Consider the following 22,781-nt stretch of genomic DNA (forward strand, 5'->3'; position numbering starts at 1 on the left):
GAGTCACAAGCTTGATGAAGTCATTGTTTTTGGAATATTGGAAATACTAAAGGTTTGACTACTTTAACACACATACAACTGAATTTGTCCAAATACTTTTGGTTACCTAAAATTGGGGGACAGTGTATAATTGTGTATCATTGTGTGTATCATAGTCAGTGTATCATTTCAAATATTAAGTAATGGAGTACAGAGACAAAACAACACAACATGTACCACTGCCAAAATACTGTTGGACTTCACTGTCTTATATAATAGTAGGCAGAGCAGGTGAAAAATACTGAAGGTAGAAATCAGAGTGGGCATGATCCATGAACCCTACAACGTCTTCATAAAAACGTAATGCTGTCGTGGCTACAAGTAAGCAGAAAAAGGTCAACAACAAGAAAACAACACAACACTCATATTTACCAAGCCAGCTATATCATGATACCTGTGTAATATTGACCCCCACTCTCCCAATCAGTACTCAATCTATTTACAGATGTAGTATTCAGAACATGTTATTGGCCTGTTATTAATCATGCTAATTAATTATTGCCATATTCAAACAGTAGTGGAAACACTTCACTTAAAATGAGGTTAACGTGACTGAATATGACATTGATCCAGCCTAGTGAAATGGCCTTATTACAGCAGCGTGATCAATGAGAGAAATGATGAGAGAAAATGCAAAGCTGGAAATGAGGCAGAGAGAGAGAGAGAGAGAGAGAGAGAGAGAGAGCGAGAGAGAGAGAGAGAGAGAGAGAGAGAGAGAGAGAGAGAGAGAGAGGGTGGGTGGGTGGGTGGAACCAAACACTGAAAATGTCATCAGGAATAATTTGCCAACAACAGACACTCATTATGAAATCCAAAGACAAGAGGGTGGGACCAGAATCAGTTTAAATACTTGATAAACTCACTATAAATAGTTGAAGAGTTACATGTATAAAGTAGTTTTGATTCTTGCATCTATTTTCTCCAGTGCTCTGAGATGCATACCTCCAGTAAGAGATATTGCTCTGTCTCCTTCCTCTCTCGATTTACCTATACAAATATGAACGACCGGCGTGTTCAAGAGACCTTTATAGGAATCACACTGGGTTTAACATCAAAGAGACTGTTGGAGTTTGAAAATGACAGAGAGGGACAAGATAATTACAAAATGCATGCGTCCAATCACACACTGATCACGAACTGGTCTTTGTACCTGTGCCTTCCCACTTCCCAGTATTGCCCACTTGTCTCCCTCCAGACAAAACTCAGTTTTCTAAGTATTCAATATGAGGGCAAAACCAGCTGCATTGCATAGTATCAGATCAGTCTGTCACGATGGAGCTAATGCTCTGTTGACACCTTCACCTCTCTATTGGTATTGACAGGCGACCTCTCAGTGACAGGCTACATTCATTCATTGGTACAGGAGAAGTGGAATAGTGCTTTCCAGGAGTTCTCCAGAGCCATTGAACATGACAGATTAAAAGCACTGGATCCGAGATAAAGGGAGCCAGTCAGGCATCAGAGGCCACATGATGGTTTATGTCAACTTCAGTGAAGTCAACCTACAATGACATGCTTCCTCACAAACACACTCAAACTGTGAGTCATAGCACTTACAAGTCTAGAAAGTTAAAAGTTATGCTTATCTTTAGTTATGACTTACCTCTTTAGAACAACTCCCACTTTCAAGGACAGGCCATGTAATTGTTTAAATATGAACAATTTCAGCAAATGACGTGTCATAAACAAATGTCATACAGAAAATGTAGCACCTTTTTATTATTTGTTGAGTATAATGCAAATGACTAAATTGAACTTTTCAACGTGGCGGTAAGCCACCAATAATGTTTATCTAGGAGAACCTAGGTGAAGTTACATTAACTGGCGATCCACTTACAGCAAGATGACATGCAATCCCATGACAGAGCAGTAAAGACCATGCAGGGAAAAGTTCAGACAAACTTGAAGAGGTATACCTGACTTTTCTTACCTTAGCAGCTAACGATGAACTCGGCTTCTCCAGGAGATCCCACAGTTTCTTTTGTTTCTCAGAACAACATGTGGTATCAAAATCCTCGCCTTCCCGGCCCCTCAAAGTTTCGGCCTCTCGTTTGAGCTCCTCGTTCATTTGTTCCTTCTTCTGGTGGTACCTGGCCTGACAGCAGGACTCCAGGTAGATCTCATCTATACCCCAGAAGTCCAGCTCCTGACTAAACGACAGGGCACACATCTCCTCCATCATGTGCAGTTTTCCCGTGCGGTAGAAATTCAGAATGGACGTGAAAGCCCCGGGGTGTCTGTCAAAAAAGTACTCATTATCATCCAAACTGTAGTCGTCGCATATCTCCATGAGAGACTCGTGGGTGTTACAGTCTCGTAGTTTGCCAAGCCTTGTTCGCGGCAACCTGTCCAGCGTTCTCCATAGAACTTCGTGGAGGAGACCCCCAACATTGAGTCCAACCCGACGGTAGTGCGCTTTGCTCCGGATTATTTCCACCGGCTCCGGTGGAAGCGAGGTGGTCGACCGAGAGCCCCCTTTAATCATCCTCACTCAAAACGTTCAGTCACTTGAGAATGAATAATGTCCGAAACTATATGGCCAGACAGGTCCAGAAGACACGGTCCTACATTAGGGTCTGTTCTCCCCTATTCCAATGGCTACAAAAGGGGAAAAGAGAAACATCAGGGGTAACTATATAAAATTGCCATCGAGCCCGATGACCTACGGGCCTGATAGAGAACGCAATGTCAGGTGGTTTATCCACTCATCAGAGAACCAAATAGATCATTTAATCCGCACAGCCGCTTTCCTCGCTGATGAGTGAGCATGGTGGGGGATGCGCAATGATAAACTCGACAACACTCGCGAGCGCTGTCCAGTGCTGAAAACGCCTATATGTCAGTATAGAAAACCATCTAATTTCCCCGCTGTGCGCAGTCCCTATACTTCGGCTCTGAAATCATTTAACTTTAGCACCACACAGAAGAGCGGTGTTTCACAAGAGCGAGGCAGCCACGGCCTGACATTTGAAGGTGTTCTTGAACTGATCACCTTAAAGAGATTTTAGCCTAACACCGATAAGTAAGAGGGTCCAGACTCGGTGAAATAGTCTTCCACAAAGTGCATGTAGTTGTAAAAAAAAAGCTCAAAGGTTCATAAAAGGGTGACGAGAAATGATGCAGTTGCTTTCTCTTTGTGCACCACTCTTGGCATTCTCTCAACCAGCTTCATGAGGTAGTCACCTGGAATGCATTTCAATTAACAGGTGTGCCTTGTTAAGAGTTAATTTGTGGAATTTCTTCCCTTCTTAATGCGTTTGAGCCAATCAGTTGTTTTGTGACAAGATAGGGGTGGTAAAGAGAAAATAGCCCTATTTGGTAAAAGACCAAGTCCATATTATGGCAAGAACAACTCAAATAAGTAAAGAGAAACGACAGTTCATCATTATTTTAAGACATGAAGGTCACTCAATACGAAACATTTCTAGAACTTTGAAAGTTTCTTCAAGTGCAGTCGCAAATCCATCAAGCGTTATGATGAAACTGGCTTTCATGAGGACTGCCACAGGAAAGGAAGACCCAGAGTTACCTCTGCTGCAGAGGAAACATTCATTAGAGTTAACTGCACCTTAGATTGCAGTTCAAATAAATGCTACACAGAGTTCAAATAACAGACATCTCAACATCAACTGTTCGGAGGACACTGCGTGAATCAGGCCTTCGTGGTTGAATTGCTGCAAAGAAACCACTACTAAACGATACCAATACAAAGAAGAGACTTGCTTGGGCCAAGAAACACAAGCAATGGACACTAGACTGATGGAAATCTGTCCATTGGTCTGATGAGTCCAAATTTGAGATTTTCTGTTCCAACCACAGTGTCTTTGTGAGATGCAGAGTAGGTGAACGAATGATCTGTAACGGTTTTCTTCTGGTGAAACAGAGGCGGACCAAAATGCAGCGTGGTGGTTATTCATGTTTAATTTATAAAGACACTATACATGAATAAACTAACAAAACAAGAAATGTGCAAAACCAAAACAGCCCTATCTGGTGCAAACACAGAGACAGGAACAATCACCCACAAACACACAGTGAAACCCAGGCTACCTAAATATGGTTCCCAATCAGAGACAATGACTAACACCTGCCTCTGATTGAGAACCATATCAGGCCAGACATAGAAATAGACAAACAAGACATCCCACATAGAATGCCCACTCAGATCACACCCTGACCAACCAAAACATAGAAACATACAAAGCAAACTATGGTCAGGGTGTGACATGATCTCCGCATGTGTGGTTCACACCATGAAGGTGTGATGGTGCTTTGCTGGTGACACTGTCTGTGATTGATTTAGAAATCAAGGCACACTTAGCCAGCATGGCTACCGCTTAGTGGGACTATGATTTGGTTTGCGCTTAGTGGGACTATCATTTGTTTTTCAGGACAATGTTTTTTCAGGACAATGACCCAACACACCTCCAGGTTGTGTAAGGGCTTTTTGACCAAGAAGGAGAGTGGAGTGTTGCATCAGATCATCTGGCCTCCACAATCACCCGGCCTCAACCCAATTGAGATGGTTTGGGATGAGTTGGACCACACAGTGAAGGACAAGCAGCCAACAAGTGCTCAGCATATGTGGGAACACCTTCAATACTGTTGGAAAAGCATTCCAGGTGAAGCTGGTTGAGAGAATGCCAAGAGTGTGCAAAGCTGTCAAGGGTGGCTACTTTGAAGAATCTAAAATATTTTGATTTGTTTAACAATTGTCTGTTTTCTAAATGATTCCATATGTGTTATTTCATAGTTTATTCTACAATGTAGAAAATAGTAAAAATAAAGAAAAACCCTTGAATGGGTAGGTGTCCAAACATTTGGCTTGTATTCTGTATGTATATATATATATATATATACACACACTACCGTTCAAAAGTTTGGGGTCACTTAGAAATGTCCTTGTTTTTTGTCCATTAAAATAACATCAAATTGATCAGAAACATAGTGTAGACATTGTTAATGTTGTAAATGACTACTGTAGCTGGAAACGGCAGATTTTTTATGGAATATCTACATAGGTGTACAGAGGCCCATTATCAGCAACCATCACTCCTGTGTTCCAATGGCACGTTGTGTTAGCTAATCCAAGTTTATCATTTTAAAAGGCTAGTTGATCTGTCACGCCTGCTCGCTCCCGCTCTTCCCCTCTGGTGCCTGAGGGCGCCAGACTGCCCTGCATTACGTACTCCTGCCACCATCATTAAGCACACCTGCCTTCCCTCATCACGTGCATCAGCGATTTATTGGACTCACCTGGACTCAATCAACTGTTCCCCAGCTCTGTTCCCCACTTCTGCATTATAGTTTGCATGTCATTTTGTTACCTGTGTGCTGACGCTATTCCTGTCTTGTTCCTTATTAAATGTTTGACTCCCCGTACCTGCTTCTCGACTCCAGCATCGGCCCTTACAGAATGCAGAAGCCATCAAATGAAGCATCGGAGAGTGCTGGCGGTTCTGTTGGTGGTGACGTTGTGTCCGGGGCTACCGCCGGTGGAACTGGGGGTGCTTTAGCTGGATCGTCGTGTTTCCATGCCCTAGCCGACTCGAGAGGTTTCCTTGCCCCGGTTGGCTCGGAAGGGGCCCATCCCACGTAAGGCCTCAGCTAGATCGCCAGCCGGCTCGTCAGGCTGCTACATATCAGCCGAATCATCGGGCTCCCACGCCTCAGCGGGATTGACAGGCTTTCACGCCTCAGCCGGATCGTCAGGCTCCTATGTCTCAGCCGGCGCGCCAGGCTCCCACGCCTCTGCTATTTCTGGGGGATTTTACGCCTAGCCGGCATGTCCTTTGCTCGTGCCTTGGCTGTCCCGTCAGGCTCGCCCAGGTGGGCGCCACAGAGGAAGAGGTACTGTCACGCCTGCTCCCGCTCCTCCCCCATGGTGTCCGAGGGCGCCAAGCTGCCCTGCATTATACACTCCTGCCACCATCATTACGCACACCTGCCTTCCCTCGTCATGCGCATCAGCAATTTATTGGACTGACCTGGACTCAATCACTTGTTTATTAACTCCCCTATATTTGTCATTTCCCCAGCTCTGTTCCTCGCTGCTGCATTGATTGTCATCTCTCTTTGTGTTTCGCAGTTCTGACGCTGTTCCTGTCCTGTTGCATATCCATTCCTAATTAAATGTCAACTCCCCGTACCTGCTTCTCTTCTATAGCGTTGTTTCTTACAAGAAAACCCTATTGCAATTATGTTAGCAAAGCTGAAAACTGTTCTGATTAAAGAAGCAATAAAGCTGGGCTTCTTTAGACTAGTTCAGTATCTGGAGCATCAGCATTTGTGGGTTCGATTACAGGCTCAAAATGGCCAGAAACAAAGACCTTTCTGATGAAACTCGTCAGTCTATTCTTGTTCTGAGAAATGAAGGCTACTTCATGCAAGAAATTGTCAAGAAACTGAAGATCTCGTACACCGCCGTGTACTACTCCCTTCACAGGACAGAGCAAACTGGCCCTAACCAGAATAGAAAGAGCGGGAGGCCCCGGTGCACAACTGAGAAAGAGGACAAGTACATTAGAGTGTCTAGTTTGAGAAACAGACACCTCACAAGTTCTCAACTGGCAGCATCATTAAATATTACCTGCAAAACACCAGTCTCAACATCAACAGTGAAGAGGTGACTCCGGGATGCTGGCCTTCGAGGCAGAGTTCCTCTGTCCAGTGTCTGTGTTCTTTTGCCCATCCGTCTGAGATATGGGTTTTTCTTTGCAACTCTCCCATGATGCGCAGCTCCAGCCACAGGACAACGCCGGCCAGAGTGACGCCTCCGAGGACGAGGAGCAGGCCGGTCTGGGTGGCAAAGATGGAGATCACGGATGATGTTGTGATCCAGAATGTCCTCCACCAGAACCCAACACCACTCCTCTGGACTGTACCCCTCCCAGTCCGCCAGGTACTGCAGCCGACGCCCACGATGTCGGGAGTCCAGTAGGGATCTAGCGGCATAGGCGGGACCTCCCTCGACATCCACGGGGGGGTGGAGGGGAGTCGTGGGGGACAGCCTCAGCCAGGGGACCAGAGGACCAGGAGCCACCGGCTTGAGAAGGGAGACATGAAACGACGGTGAGATGCAGTAGTCACTGGGGAGCTGTAATCTATACGTCACATCACTGACCCTCCAGAGAACCTTGAACGGCCCCACAAACTGGGGGCTCAGCTTTTTGCAGAGCAGGCGGAGTGGGAGCTTCTTGGTAGAGAGCCATACACGATCACCAGGATGGAACACTGGAGTCTCACTGTGGTGGCGGTCTGCCTGCTTCTGACAGTGGATGGTGTGCTGGAGTCTCACGTGAGCGTCGCTCCACACTTCTGTGCACCTGAACCACTCATCCACCGCAGGAGCGCTGGTCTGGCCCTGGGTCCACGGAGTCAGGAGTCAGGACCGGTTGATAACCCAGAACACACTGGAAGGGAGTCAGGACCAGTTGATAACCCAGAACACACTGGAAGGGAGTCAGGACCGGTTGATAACCCAGAACACACTGGAAGGGAGTCAGGACCGGTTGATAACCCAGAACACACTGGAAGGGAGTCAGGACAGGTTGATAACCCAGAACACACTGGAAGGGAGACAGGACCGGTTGATAACCCAGAACACACTGGAAGGGAGACAGGACCGGTTGATAACCCAGAACACACTGGAAGGGAGTCAGGACAGGTTGATAACCCAGAACACACTGGAAGGGAGACAGGACCGGTTGATAACCCAGAACACACTGGAAGGGAATCAGCCTGGTGGAGGAGTGACGTAGCAAATCATTTGTTCTATTTTCTACATTGTAGAATAGTAGTGAAGACATTAGTGAATAGTGAAGACATTAAAACTATGAAATAACATATGGAATCATGCAGTAACCAAAAGTGTTAAATAGATTTTATATTTTTCAAATAGCCACCCTTTGCCTTGATGACAGCTTTGCAAACTAGTGTACACATATATATTTGACAAAATTTACAATCTTGGCAAGGTAGTTGCTTTGGTGTCCCCTGCAGTAGGCATGATCAACGGCCAACATGTAGTACATTATTTATTTATTTTATTTCACCTTTATTTAACCAGGTAAGCTAGTTGAGAACAAGTTCTCATTTGCAACTGCGACCTGGCCAAGATAAACCATAGCAAATCGACACATGCACCAACACAGAGTGGCCCAAAGAGTATACAGAATGATGTCTCTGCGTAGAGGTGGATCAGATAATCACCAGCAGCAAGAGCAACATCATTGATGTATACAGAGAGGAGAGTCGGCCCGAGAATTGAACCCTGTGGCACACCTATAGAGACTGCCAGAGGTCCGAACAACAGGCCCTCCGATTTGACACATTGGACTCTATCAGAGAAGTAGTTGGTGAACCAGGCGAGGCAAACATTAGAGAAACCAAGACTGTCAAGTCTGCCAATAAGAATGTGGTGATTGACACAGTCGAAAGCCTTGGCCAGGTTGATAAATTCAGCTGCACAGTAATGTCTCTTATCGATGGCGGTTATGATGTCGTTTAGGACCTTGAGTGTGGCTGAGGTGCACCCATGACCAGCTCTGAAACCAGATTGCATAGCAGAGAAGGTACGGTGGGATTCCAAATGGTCGGTAATCTGTTTGTTAACTTGGCTTTCGAAGACCTTAGAAAGACAGGGTAGGATAGATATAGGTCTGTAGCAGTTTGGGTCTAGAGTGCCACCCCCTTTGAAGAGGGGGATGACTGCGGCACCTTTCCAATCTTTGGGAATCTCAGACGATACGAAAGAGAGGTTGAACAGGCTAATAATAGGGGTTGCAACAATTTTGGCAGATAATTTTAGAAAGAGAGGGTCCACATCCTTACCACAGGTTTACTCTGGAAACCGCAAATAAGCTAAAGGTATTTTACAAGATTTAGTCTTGGCAAGGTAGCTGCTTTGGTGTCCCCTGCAGTAGGCATGATCAATGGCCAACGTACATGATGACACAAAACATAGAAGAACAAATCAAGCAGCAATCAAAGCACTATTGTGCGCAAGGGAGAGCAGGTGTCTATGTTACATCATTACTATGATATGCCTTCTATTGTATAGTATTGTATTGTATATCCTATTAGGCTGTTATAACAAAGTTATACAATCTGGATATGAGGGTCATTTGCGATTCTCCAATGTTTGTCATTTGAGGAACCCTCATTGCACTTGGTACAACCAACGATGTGTACAGAACAAACCCTGAATGACTGACAGGGGGCGCTTTATTGAAGAAACCACACAGTTATCTTGGTACTCCTCCTCAATTGTAAAAAAGATTTAGGAAGCAATAGAAATGCATTTATTAATGTCTACATTCATTTTTGACACCTTTATTATATTACAGACGCCTTAATGCATTCTTTGAAATGATATTACGTGAACTAAACATTTTTAAAAAAGGAAAAAAATTGTAAAAACATTTTCCTTCATGTATTTTCTTTAGAGAGTACCAATGTTACTGTCCCTACTACAACAAACAAATACTTAATTACATCTAGAATTCCATTATTTCCAATGGAGGACTGCTCCTACTTGGGAGTGCCAATATGGCCGACCAGTGGTTTCCAAAGCCTCTCAATGGGCAATACATTGCTTCAGCAAGCCAGGGTTTATATACATCATGCTTTACAATTGCAACCTCTTTGTACATGCATAAGCTTTACCACTCAATGTTATGCTGCTGGGATCCCCAGAAACCTGTTAGGGGGATATGGACTCAGTAATGTAAAGAGTGACTAAAAAGTAGGCCAACTCTTATTGGTCAACTGGGCTATTAATTATTTTCAAATGACATATAAATCTAAACTTTCCATTCACTCTGCCTCCGACCAGCAGGGCAATGTCAGTGTGACGAATGTGTGGTTAGCTCTGTTTAAAGAGTGGCCAGCCACCCCATTACTCTCAAAGCATCTACCAAATAGTTCTCTGATGCAATGGACACAACTGTCATGAGACTGGAGGGGATTTATGACACCAATTAATCACTGGGATAAGCTCCAAATTTGTTGTGAACATTTAAAAAAAAATATATATAATTGTAATTAGGTGGGGCAAGAGTTTATATGGAAAGCACTTTAAACACATGGGGCTGGTATTATTGAGCCAAGCTAATCATGGATACAGCATATTGTATAAACAAAATAGTGAAGAACAAAAACAAACCCTTTAAAGTGAAATATACAAATTATAATTCAAGATAAATAGCACAATAACATTACACTGTACATTTGTGTTGGTACAAAAATACATACAAGACTTTATATTGTCAAACACTTTGAAATGAGAATAAATTGACGTCTGGTTTGAGAGATCTCCGCACCCGTCTCTGTCTTCAATGTGACCGTCTAGGTTTATATCTGATGGCCAGGTCTCCTTCGGGCTGCAACATTCCAAACCCATAGCGACTGGAGTTCACCTCTGGCATCTGAGCCTCTGGATCGCACAGCTCCAGTTCTAGATGAGACAGCACCAGGTACACAAACCTGAACACACAGAGAGAGAGACACAATAGGTAAGTTGTTGACATAATACATTACAAACGTGTCTAAACTGTAACATTTTCTGTTTGCATATACCAGTTTTTGCATACCCCATTTGTATTTTCCTTTGGAATGGGCTATTTGCATAGCAGTGAAATTCATCTCACTGGAACCCAATCTTGCATAGACACCTGGAGGAGTCTGCATAGTCACAAACAGCTGCTAAGCCTTCCATCTCCCCAAATCAATTGTCTGTCCCAGAATTTAGTTTGTCCCTGATTCTGGTGAGGTGGGGACTTCTGACCCCCCCCCCCCCCCCCCCCCCCACCGACTTCCTCTGCCCTCCCCTAACACCCACTAGGAACACTCAGACACTCACTGTCTGATTGAGCTGATAGCAAAGCGTTTGCCCACACAGCCATTGGTGCCCGCGCCCCATGGCATGGTGTAGTACTTGAGCCGTCTCCCTCCTTTAAAGAAGTCCTTCTTCACAGAACCTTCCTGGTTGAGGAAGCGGTCATACTTGAATCTCTATGACAGGAAACACAGGGAGGTAAAGCAGTGAATCCGGCTCATACTGACAAATTATGATCAAACATGACTGTTCCCCCACGCTTCCTGCAACACGCAACCATATCATATCAGATGGCAATATTAGCCTATTATTTCAATTTCCCTGCATATTCCACTAATTGTATTGTACTGTAGGGTGGAGAAGGACAACAGAATGACACAGCCGTGTAACTAAGTCCCTTCCCATACAGGCTAATCCGCAGATGGACTTGAAACTAATCTTTATTGTCCATCAATTAGGGAGCTATTCTTTGATAATGTGGGAGGGACAAGTGACATCCATACTTGTGGTTCCTGGTGGATCTCAGGGTCCATCTGAGGGCTTATGAATGGGAACAGACACACTCTGTCCCCACTCCTGAGTTTGTACTCCTGCCCATCGGCCATGTGCAGGGTCTTTGCCTGTACTACCTCTCTGGTAATGAAGGGGGCAGCACTGAGCCTCAGCGTCTCCTCTAAGGCACTGTCTGGGATGGGGAGGGCAAAGAAAAGAAGAGGATTAACACTAATGTACTCATTAGGCATATCAAATCAAATTGTATTGGTCACATACACATATTTAGCAGATGTTATTGCGGGTGTAGCAAAATGCTTGGGGTTATGTAAGGGTTATGTCCTCATAATAGATTCACCAATATAATTCTTAATTGATGACTCCCTGCAGAGGAATTGCACATTAAAAAGGGCTAGTCAGGTTACTATATTCAGGTTAGTGTCATTATTTGCACTAGAGGTTAGACCACCTGTTGATGGTGACATGGGAGCCATTAGCTAATTGAGAGCATCTTTCATAGTCGGAGCAGGTGGATCTGCTCTGGTCTTTTAGTCATTGAGTTCCTTGTCTTTGTGCAGATTACCCAGGAAACAAGTAATCCTCACCAAAGACAGGTGTGTGCTGTAGCCTGTCCAGTAGGGGACACTGTGCTGAGTCCTGCCCTGAGATCTTGCTGAACTCCTTCTTCACCGCCCTCATGGCCTCAGGATTGGTCAACAGGAAACCCAAGAGCCAGAATGCAGCAGGTCCAACGTTACCCTGGCCACAAATGAAGATAGACATGAAGGCAATGACAGTGAGTTCCCTCTCCGATAGTTCACAGAGAGATTGTACAGGTAGCAATTATGTAATCGGAGAAGAGAACATTACACACTGCATGACAGCTCTTATTATTTTCTCTCATAGTCGTGTAGTTCACACAAAGGGCAACCAACACTTGTCTGTACAGTTAAATCCTTTCCTGTGTTTCTATGATAGAAAACCACATTCTGGCTACTGTCAGGAAGTAAGTGCTGTAATGGCTTACTTCAAAAGGAAATACATTAGATATCAAACAGAGACTCAATATGGAGTGTTTGAGGGCACACTGGCCTGTCCATGGCCATCTCTCTGTGTTTGTACATGACTGGAAAGACCACTGAATTTACATTGCCTCCAGACCAAACGATGTTTGCTATGTAACAAACTGCACACAATATAATACCACAAGGAGGAGACCGGGTTTGGTGAGGATATTGTCGGTAACACTTTTTGTTCTTTACTAAATTATTAGTGTTACTGAAAAAAAGGGAACTGAAAGATGGCAATCAAGAGTTGCATGATGATGGTAGATCATGTGTCTGCGGGAAATGTTAGAGGCAGTTATCAGTTCTCAATGGGTGAAGTAATGTCTACGCAGCAGGGTTGGGTTCAATTCCATTTCAATTCAGAAAGATAACATTGACCCCAACCCTGCTAAGAAGAGTGTACTCAGAATGTACTTAAGTCTCAGAATGTGTTCAGATGCACTTGAAGACATCTTTGTATTTACAGCCTACTTTTTCCATCTTGGGATTCCAAGGGTTCATTTAGCTGACATCATACACCTTTCTCTACATAAAGAGGCTACCAGTGCACTCTTGTGGTAAAGATGAGTATTAAACTCATGTCTGTCTTTCTGTTGTGAAGTACTTATTAGAGCAGGAGGAGCAGACTGCAGTGTCACTCTGTGACAACAATTCCAGTACGGAAGATCCCACTGAGGCCCATGTACCACTGGGACTCGCAGTAGTCTAACTTAGAGATAGTATATCTGCCCTCTCTTAGATAACAACACTCAAATAAGGTCTAACTGTTCTGGGGGTTTTCCATACACTCCAGTGGTTGAGAATACAGCGTTAGTATTCATCTTAAAGCACTGCAATTATTTATAGTCTTTCAAGAATAATCACTTATTATAAAATCATTCTACAATGGTTGGACAAGGCATAAAATGTGGCAGACAAACAGGCACAGTAGAATCAGAATTTGAGAGGCACACTGTGTTGGAAGCCGAATTTTACAAAGACTAACCCTAACCAATCGAGACTAGCATCTGACATTGGCATGTGAGCGTCTTTGTATTGGAACATTATCATGTTTAAGATGGCTGCTAGCCAGAAGGGTGTGCTGCTAAATAACTTGGTGTCATTGTTGGCCCATCTCCAAAAAGCTATTGAATAGAATGGAATTTTTCTATCTATGGATGTAATGGAACAACAGGGATTTTCACCAATCGTTCATGACAACTGTTCATAACAGCTATAAATAGCTGGGCAGCTATCTTTGTATTGGAACATTGTCATGTTTAAGATGGCTGCTAGCCAGAAGGGTGTGCTGCTGAATAACTAGGGGTCATTGTTGAACCACCTCCAAAAAGCTTTTGAATTGAAATAAAATGTTCTATCTACAGTGGGGAGAACAAGTATTTGATACACTGACGATTTTGCAGGTTTTCCTACTAACAAAGCATGTAGAGGTCTGTAATTTTTATCATAGGTACACTTCAACTGTGAGAGACTAAAATCCAGAAAAATCACATTGTATGATTTTTACCAGTTAAGGATAGGCAGAATACTGCCCCCCTTGGAGGAATTGCGTGCCCATAGTAAACTGAAAAGAAATCTGTCCAAAATTGTTAATATATGCATATAATAATTATTATTGGATAGAAAACACTCTAAAGCTTCTAAAACCGTTTGAATTATGTCTGTAAGTATAGCAGAACTCACAGGGCAGGCAATCTCCCAAACTATTTTTGGGAGCCTCAAACTTGGGGCAACTTTGACGTCATCGCCCCCACCCTTCCCAACCAGCTATGGATCTGGAGACACTTTCTATGTCTTCCACTAGATGTCCTCATTCAGTACAGCGTTTAATTGTGCAAATCCCGCGAGTTTTGAGCCTTTGGTAGGCAAAAGACTGAGTGTCGCGAGAAAATTCAAGGTTACGAGAGCGCGCTTTTTGGAGACACGTCCTTTTGTTCCAGATCGCCTGCGAAGAAGCACGTTCGTCCGAGAGATTAGATAATTGTTTTGTACGTTTAGAACATCCTAAAGCTTGATTGTTCACTTAGTTTGACCAGTTTAGTCGACATATAATATGTAATTTTGAAGTTTTGATGCGCAACTGTTCGTGACCAGAAGTAATTTTTGGTAGTATTTCAGCTGGAACTTGCAGCATATGCTAATACAAAGACACACGACTTGAAACCAAACAATGTGTTGTGTAAGTATGACTTCTTCCACTACATTCTGATCGAAGACCATCAAAGGTAAGGGAATATTTATGTTGTAATTTTGTGTTTCTGTTGACTCCAACATAGCGGAGAAATATTGCTTATGTCTGAGCGCCGTCTCAGATTATTGAAAAATGAACGATTTCTGTAACGTTAAAAAGAAATGTGACAAAGCGATTGCATTAAGAAGCAGTGTATCTTTCTAACTATATGTAGAACATGTATATTTAGTCAAAGTTTATGATGTGTATTGCTGTTATCTGGCGGAGTTATCTATAATTTCTCCAGACATTTTTTATCATTTTCTGAACATGGCGTCAATGTAAACGGTGATTTATGGATATAAATGGCATATTATTGAAAAAAACATAAATGTACTGTGTAACATGTCCTATTACAGTCATCTGATGAAGATTTTCAAAAGGTTAGTGAATTATTTTTCTTTTAATCCTGCGTTTGTTTATTGCATCTTTTGTTCGACAAAATGGCTGTATATTGGCTGTGTCTTTGGTGGTGGTTTGACATAAATTTGTGCTATGTTTTCGCCGTAAAACATTTTATAAATCTGACTCGCTGGGTAGATGAACAAGGTGTTTATCTTTCATTTGAGCTATTGGACTTGTTAATGTGTGGAGGTTAAATATTTCTAAGAATATTTTTGCATTCTGTGCGCCATCTTTTGAGTTGAGCTTTTGGGGGCGGGGTGCCCTTGGGGAACGTGGTAGCGTGAACAAGTTTTAAGTAATTAATTAGCATTTTATTGCATGACATAAGTATTTGATCACCTACCAACCAGTAACAATGCAGGCTCTCACAGACCTGTTAGTTTTTCTTTAAGAAGCCCTCCTGTTCTCCACTCATTACCTGTATTAACTGCATCTGTTTGAACTCGTTACCTGTATAAAAGACACCTGTCCACACACTCAATCAAACAGACTCCAACCTCTCCACAATGGCCAAGACCAGAGAGCTGTGTAAGGACATCAGGGATACAATTGTAGACCTGCACAAGGCTGGGATGGGCTACAGGACAATAGGCAAGCAGCTTGGTGAGAAGGCAACAACTGTTGGCGCAATTATTAGAAAATGGAAGAAGTTCAAGATGACGGTCAATCACCCTCGGTCTGGGGCTCCATGCAAGATCTCACCTCGTGGGGCATCAATGATCATGAGGAAGGTGAGGGATCAGCCAAGAACTACACAGCAGGACCTGGTCAATGACCTGAAGAGAGCTGGGACCACAGTCTCAAAGAAAACCATTAGTAACACAATACGCCGTCATGGATTAAAATCCTGCAGCGCACGCAAGGTCCCCCTGCTCAAGCCAGCGCATGTCCAGGCCCGTCTGAAGTTTGCCAATGACCATCTGGATGATCCAGAGGAGGAATGGAAGAAGGTTATGTGATCTGATGAGACAAAAATAGAGCTTTTTGGTCTAAACTCCACTCGCTGTGTTTGGAGGAAGAAGAAGGATGAGTACAACCCCAAGAACACCATCCCAACCGTGAAGCATGGAGGTGGAAACATCATTCTTTGGGGATGCTTTTCTGCAAAGGGGACAGGACGACTGCACCGTATTGAGGGGAGGATGGATGGGGCCATGTATCGCGAGATCTTGGCCAACATTCTCCTTCCCTCAGTAAGAGCATTGAAGAAGGGTCGTGGCTGGGTCTTCCAGCATGACAACGACCCGAAATACACAGCCAGGGCAACTAAGGAGTGGCTCCGTAAGAAGCATCTCAAGGTCCTGGAGTGGCCTAGCCAGTCTCATGACCTGAACCCAATAGAAAATCTTTGGAGGGAGCTGAAAGTCCGTATTGCCCAGCGACAGCCCCGAAACCTGAAGGATCTGGAGAAGGTCTGTATGGAGGAGTGGGCCAAAATCCCTGCTGCAGTGTGTGCAAACCTGGTCTAGAACTACAGGAAATGTATGATCTCGGTAATACCAAATATTAAGTTTGGCTTTTCTGATGTATCAAATACTTATGTCATGCAATAAAATGCAAATTAATTACTTAAAAATCATACAATATGATAATCTGGATTTTTGTTTTAGATTCTGTCTCTCACAGTTGAAGTGTACATATGATAAAAAATTATAGACCTCTACATGCTTTGTAAGTAGGAAAACCTGCAAAATCGGCAGTGTATCAAATACTTGTTCTCCCCACTGTATGTGTGTAATGGAACAGGGATTTTCACCAATCATTCATGAGACCTGTTCAGAACAGCTATAAATAGCTGGGCAGCCCTTGCTTTGTAACAATGACAGAACTCACAGGGAGGTGAGTTCAGGGATTGAATGTGACTCACCTGTGTGGCCCAGAGCTGCAGCAGCAGGGCTCTCCTCTGTGTCTCCTCGTCAGCGCCCTCCTCCTGCAGAAGGTGCCTGTAGCATCTCAGCCAGGTGCTGGACCCCGAGCCCTCACCCAGCCCCGCCGGGGCCAACAGATCCCACAGACGCACCCGTACACTGTGGGCAGTCCTCTTCTCCTCTGACCGACAGACAGACACCCACACAAAAACACACAGGCACAGACAGTCAAGAGTAAACACAAAAAAAAAAACACACACACACACAGGTTAAACAGAGTTAATGTGATTAGTGCCGTGAAAAAGTATTTGCCCCCTTTCTGATTTTCTCTATTTTTACATAGTTTTACTGAATGTTATCAGATCGTCAACCAAAACCAAATATTAAATAAAGGGAACCTGAGTGAACAAATAAAACATTTGGATACTTTTTACATTTATTTAATAAATAAAGTTATGCAGGAGGAAACCTGACACCATCCCGACGGTGAAGCATGGTGGTGGCAGCATCATGCTGTGGGGACGTTTTTCAGCAGCAGGGACTGGGAGACTAGTCAGAATCGAGGGAAAGATGAACGGAGCAAAGTACAGAGATATATCCTTGATGAAAACCTGCTCCAGAGTGCTCAGGGCCTCAGACTGGGGCGAATGTTTACCTTCCAACAGGACAACAACCCTAAGCACACAGCCAAGACAATGCAGGAGTGGCTTCGGGACAAGTCTTTGAATGTCCTTGAGTGGCCCAAGCAGAGCCCAGACTTGAACCTGATCGAACATCTTTGGAGAGACCTGAAAATAGCTGTGGAGCGACACTCCCCATCCAACCTCGCAGAGCTTGAGAGGATCTGCAGAGAAGAAATGGGAGAAACTCCACCAAATACAGGTGTGCCAAGCTTGTAGCGTCATACCTAAGAAGACTCGAGGCTGTAATCGCTGCTAAAAGGTGCTTCAACAAAATACTGAGTAAAGGGTCTGAATACTTATGTAAATTTGATATTTCAGTATTTTTTATTTTTATTTTCTAAAATGTTTTTATTTTATTTTATTTTTTGATTTGTCATTATGGGGTTGTGTGTGTAAATTGATGAGGGGGAAAAAAGCGATTTAATCAAATTTAGAATAAGGCTAACGTTAAAAAAAGGGTGAAAAAATTCAAGTGGTCTGAATAGTTTCCGAATGCACTGTATTTTACTAATGTAAATGAGCATGACATAAATATGAAGCAATGAGTGAGTCATCGATGTGACATGAAACATCAATGATATCCACATGCCATATGAATGGAAAGAGGTGACAATAGAGACACTGGTGGGGAAGATACTATCAGAAACAGGAGATATGTGGTAGTAAGTCTGGAGGTAAAAACATATACAGTATGCATTGTGAGAAAAGAGTAAAATCGTAGATAAGGGAATGAAAGGGACAGGTGACAGTGAAATGGTGAGAGAAGACATAGGTGTGTCAGGTGACATCAGATAGAGCCTGTATGAAACAGGTGTGAGAGGAGACGACATAGCGACCATGAGTAATATGCCAGTGTGAATCGGAAATATTTTACATTTACATTTAAGTCATTTAGCAGACGCTCTTATCCAGAGCGACTTACAAATTGGTGCATTCACCTTATGACCTATGATTGAAATATGATTCAAACATATGACCCGCTCAGATAAAATAATTCACTGCAGTGATCGCACCATGGCAACCGAAAAAAAAAACTAAAGTCCTTTCACTGATGAGGTCACCACAGTGAGTCCATGGACAAATGACATATCAAAAACAGCCAGACGACTCAATGATACAAAAGCTGACTCATATAAAGTGATAATAATACAGATTGAATTCTCCCTCTATTCAATCTTTATAATACATTCAAAATCAGGGTAAAACATTCCATCTATAATACCACATTCATAATTAATTGAGCCCTAAGATCGGACACAATTACTCTTTATTTTCATCCACTCACATCCATCTGCCATTGTACTTTTACACAGATTTAAAACCTTGTGGTTCATAATGTTTCTTTCAGAGACCATGTTTCATTTAGTCACCTGGTTTTAGCATGGTCCTGGCCATTTTGGTCAGGAGGTTGTCAAACTTCCGGTACTCCGCGTAAACGGCAATGGGGTCTGTTCTGTTACTTTTCTGCTCCCCTTCGAAATGTGTGAGGTACCCTGCCCTGAGGGAGAGAGAGTGGGTAGGTGAGTTTGTGGGTGTAGGGTAGTATGTCGTTTCCCTAGTCAGACAGGTTGCCTCCCACAATGTAACAATGTTCCGGCATGTTACCTGAGGTCTCAGATATACAGTAGGGCAAAAAAGTATTTAGTCAGCCACCAATTGTGAAAGTTCTCCCGCTTAAAAAGACGAGAGAGGCCTGTAATTTTCATAGGCACACTTCAACTATGACAGACAAAATGAGAAAACAAATCCAGAAAATCACATTGTAGGATTTTTAATGAATGAATTTGCAAATTATGGTGGAAAATAAGTATTTGGTCACCTACAAACAAGCAAGATTCCTGGCTCTCACAGACCTGTAACTTCTTCTTCAAGAGGCTCCTCTGTCCTCCACTCGTTACTTGTATTAATGGCACCTGTTTGAACCTGTTATCAATATAAAAGACACCTGTCCACAACCTCAAACAGTCACACTCCAAACTCCACTATGGCCAAGACCAAAGAGCTGTCAAAGGACACCAGAAACAAAATTGTAGACCTGCACCAGGCTGGGAAGACTGAATCTGCAATAGGTAAGCAGCTTGGTTTGAAGAAATCAACTGTGGGAGCAATTATTAGGAAATGGAAGACATACAAGACCACTGATAATCTCGTTGTTTTTGGAGGACAAAGAATGCTGAGTTGCATCCAAAGAACACCATACCTACTGGGAAGCATGGGGGTGGAAACATCATGCTTTGGGGCTGTTTTTCTGCAAAGGGATCAGGACGACTGATCCGTGTAATGGAAAGAATGAATGCAACGAAGGAGTGGCTTCGTAAGAAGCATTTCAAGGTCCTGGAGTGGCCTAGCCAGTCTCCAGATCTCAACCCCATAGAAACTCTTTGGAGGGAGTTGAAAGTCTGTGTTGCCCAGCAACAGCCCCAAAACATCACTGCTCTAGAGGAGATCTGCATGGAGGAATGGGCCAAAACACCAGCAACAGTGTGTGAAAACCTTGTGAAGACTTACAGAAAATGTTTGACCTCTGTCATTGCCAACAAAGGGTATATAACAAAGTATTGAGATAAACTTTTGTTATTGACCAAATACTTATTTTCCACCATAATTTGCAAATAAATTCATAAAAAATCCTACAATGTGATTTTCTGGATTTTATTTTCTCATTTTGTCTGTCATAGTTGAAGTGTACCTATGATGAAAATTACAGGCCTCTCATCTTTTTAAGTGGGAGAACTTACACAATTGGTGGCTGACTAAATACTTTTTTGCCCCACTGTACAAGACTAGGTGGTATGCCAAACAAACCGAGCTTGCTAGTTTAGGTAGCAATTACGCATAGGAAACCATGTCAAAGAGTAGTCATTTCATTGATTGACGTTGCCTTAAGTGATGGTTAAGATTCATTTCCTATCGATGTCCTCCCACTTAAGGTCAACAGGTACACTTCCTGTGTTCCACTGCTCACCCACATGATTAGTGTTCACAGCGTAGGCCATTACTAGTATAAACTTCTCTCACGCGAAAAGTTGTAATGGCTACATTATCTGCTTCGCATTAGGACGCTGAGTGTTTAAATGACCAACTCAAACATCTCTGGCATCGCTATAAATAAAAAGCCTTCTACAGTGTGTAGGCGTGGAGAGTGCTACAGGAAGGGCAGCCTAGAAGCATAGCGTTTGTGTGAGAGGGAGGCTCAAATAAGCATGGGTGGCACTACTCTTTCATTAGATGCCTCTTACGTGCCACTCAACATTCTTCTTGGTGTATTTACAAACAAAGTGGCTCGTGGAACAGGCTTGTGCATAAACTGTTTATCCCAGGTGTTTGACGTAGGCCCTGGTTGACACGTCGGTGAATGAGTGAGTGAGTGAGTGAGTGAGTGAAATAGAGAGAGAAGAATAGTGTTGGACATTTTTTGTGTCCTCGGTGTCTCTGCAAATGCGTGACTACATGTAACGTGTTGAGTCCTGATTATTGTGTTAGGATGTTCTGTGACTGCTCTCAGGGAAGGGACTGATAGAAGAACACAAAGAAGGGAACACATTGTTACTTTGGCCCAATGCCCAGAAACTGTGTGTGCAAGGTCATTATCAGCCTATTTAGTACTTACTTAGTTCTGGGATCTACATGGAAGTTCTGGGAACTCCATTTTAGGATTTAGAGAATAGTAAGTGATTGAGTGAAATGATTTTTGTATGATTGACTAATTTACTGAAAAAGGGAAATTAGTTCACAGAATGATTGAGGTATGAGTAAATTGTTAGAGTAACGTAAACTGATAAGGTATAATTAAAAGTAATAATGGGGAAATGGAACAGTAAAAGTATATATAAAGACCCAGATTGGGCAACAAAGGGACCCAGTAAAGTGATGGCAAAGAAATTTGGTAAGGGGCTACTGTGTCAGACAGCATGGACTGACCCTGCGAAAGATGCTGTGAAGTTTGAAGAGGTGAGAGCAATCATTTCCATGTATAACCCCCCCACCTGTGAAATTGAGGAAATACCCTGTCGGTGCTAGAAGTTCAAGTGGAACAAGTGTAAGGTAGGTTGGAACAGTGATGCAACCAGAGCCAACCGTGCTGACCAACTCATTGCTGTGTTTGATAATGTAAAGACAACATACCCAAAAGCACACAGACTGGCAGAAATACATTCCACCATAATGAAGGCCGATGAGAGCTTTGAGGAATATCAGGAACGAATGGAGAATATCTTCCTCCACCACTCTGATCTGACCCCTGACCAAGAATGATATGGCAGCCTGCTGTGCCATGCCATGGTTACTAGCCTGCGACAAGACCTGAAGACAGCTGTGACCCCTACATGCATTTGGTGGGAGATAAAGACCCTAGCTGATGTCAAACTTTAAATCACCCATGCAGAAAGACAGACTAAGTGAAAGAACTCCAAGACTGGAGCTAAACTACACGCTGCACAGTTTATGTTTTTCACTGGAGGAAGAGGATACCGTGGAGGTGGAGGTCAAGGATGATGCTGAGAGAGGAATGGGAAGAGGGCGAGGAGTGCAAGGCGCCTCTGGAGGAAGAGACTGGAGCTGCTACAACTGTGGCAAGCCAGGACATTTAGCAAATAAAATAAAATTTTATACAACCGTGAAATGCTTATTTATAAGCCCTAAACCAACAATGCAGTTCAAGAAATAGTTAAGAAAATAAAAGGAACACAAAATAAAAATAACAAGGAAATATACAGGGGATACCGGTACCGAGTCAATGTGCAGGGGTACAGGTTGGTTAGTCAAGGTCATTTGTACATACAGGTAGGGGTAAAGTGACTATGCGTAGATAATAAACAGTGAATAGCAGCAGTGTAATAACAAAGGGAGCAGGGGGGGGGGGGGGGGGGGCGATGTAAATAGCCATTTGATTATTTGTTCAGCAGTGTTATGGCTTGGGGGAATTTATATATATTATGGGTAGAAGCTGTTGAGGAGCCTCCGGTGGTACCGCTTACCTTGCAGTAGCAGAGAGAGCAGTCTGACTTGGGTGACTGGAGTCTGACAATTGTTTGGGCCTTCCTCTGACACCACCTAGGATATAGGTCCTGCATGGCAGGAAGCTTGGCCCCAGTGATGTACTGGGCTGTACGCACTACCCTCTGTAGCGCCTTACGTTCGGATGCCGAGCAATTGCCATAC

At 43.3% G+C, this 22,781-nt stretch overlaps 2 protein-coding genes across 3 annotated transcripts in view; both read right to left on the reverse strand.

Moving 5' to 3' along the window:
• Window positions 1–2,738, reverse strand: part of LOC115143121 (potassium voltage-gated channel subfamily B member 1-like) — a 77,018-nt gene extending 74,280 nt beyond the window's left edge. Inside the window, exon 1 of the mRNA XM_029683223.2 lies at window positions 1,970–2,738. Coding sequence (XP_029539083.2) covers window positions 1,970–2,524 — 555 coding nt within the window. The 5' untranslated portion in view covers window positions 2,525–2,738. The remainder of the gene's footprint in view (window positions 1–1,969) is intronic.
• Window positions 2,739–9,246: 6,508 nt separating this feature from the next.
• Window positions 9,247–22,781, reverse strand: part of LOC115143122 (prostacyclin synthase-like) — a 32,965-nt gene continuing 19,430 nt past the window's right edge. For both annotated transcript variants that reach the window (XM_029683224.2, XM_029683225.2), the window contains 6 exons: window positions 18,992–19,119; window positions 16,938–17,119; window positions 11,974–12,127; window positions 11,380–11,561; window positions 10,901–11,052; window positions 9,247–10,524 (listed from right to left, as the gene is read on the reverse strand). In XM_029683224.2, the coding sequence (XP_029539084.1) occupies window positions 10,374–10,524; window positions 10,901–11,052; window positions 11,380–11,561; window positions 11,974–12,127; window positions 16,938–17,119; window positions 18,992–19,119 (949 nt within the window). In that variant the 3' untranslated portion in view covers window positions 9,247–10,373. The remainder of the gene's footprint in view (window positions 10,525–10,900; window positions 11,053–11,379; window positions 11,562–11,973; window positions 12,128–16,937; window positions 17,120–18,991; window positions 19,120–22,781) is intronic.

The sequence above is a fragment of the Oncorhynchus nerka genome, linkage group LG15, assembly GCF_034236695.1.
Source record: "Oncorhynchus nerka isolate Pitt River linkage group LG15, Oner_Uvic_2.0, whole genome shotgun sequence".
NCBI lineage: Eukaryota > Metazoa > Chordata > Actinopteri > Salmoniformes > Salmonidae > Oncorhynchus > Oncorhynchus nerka.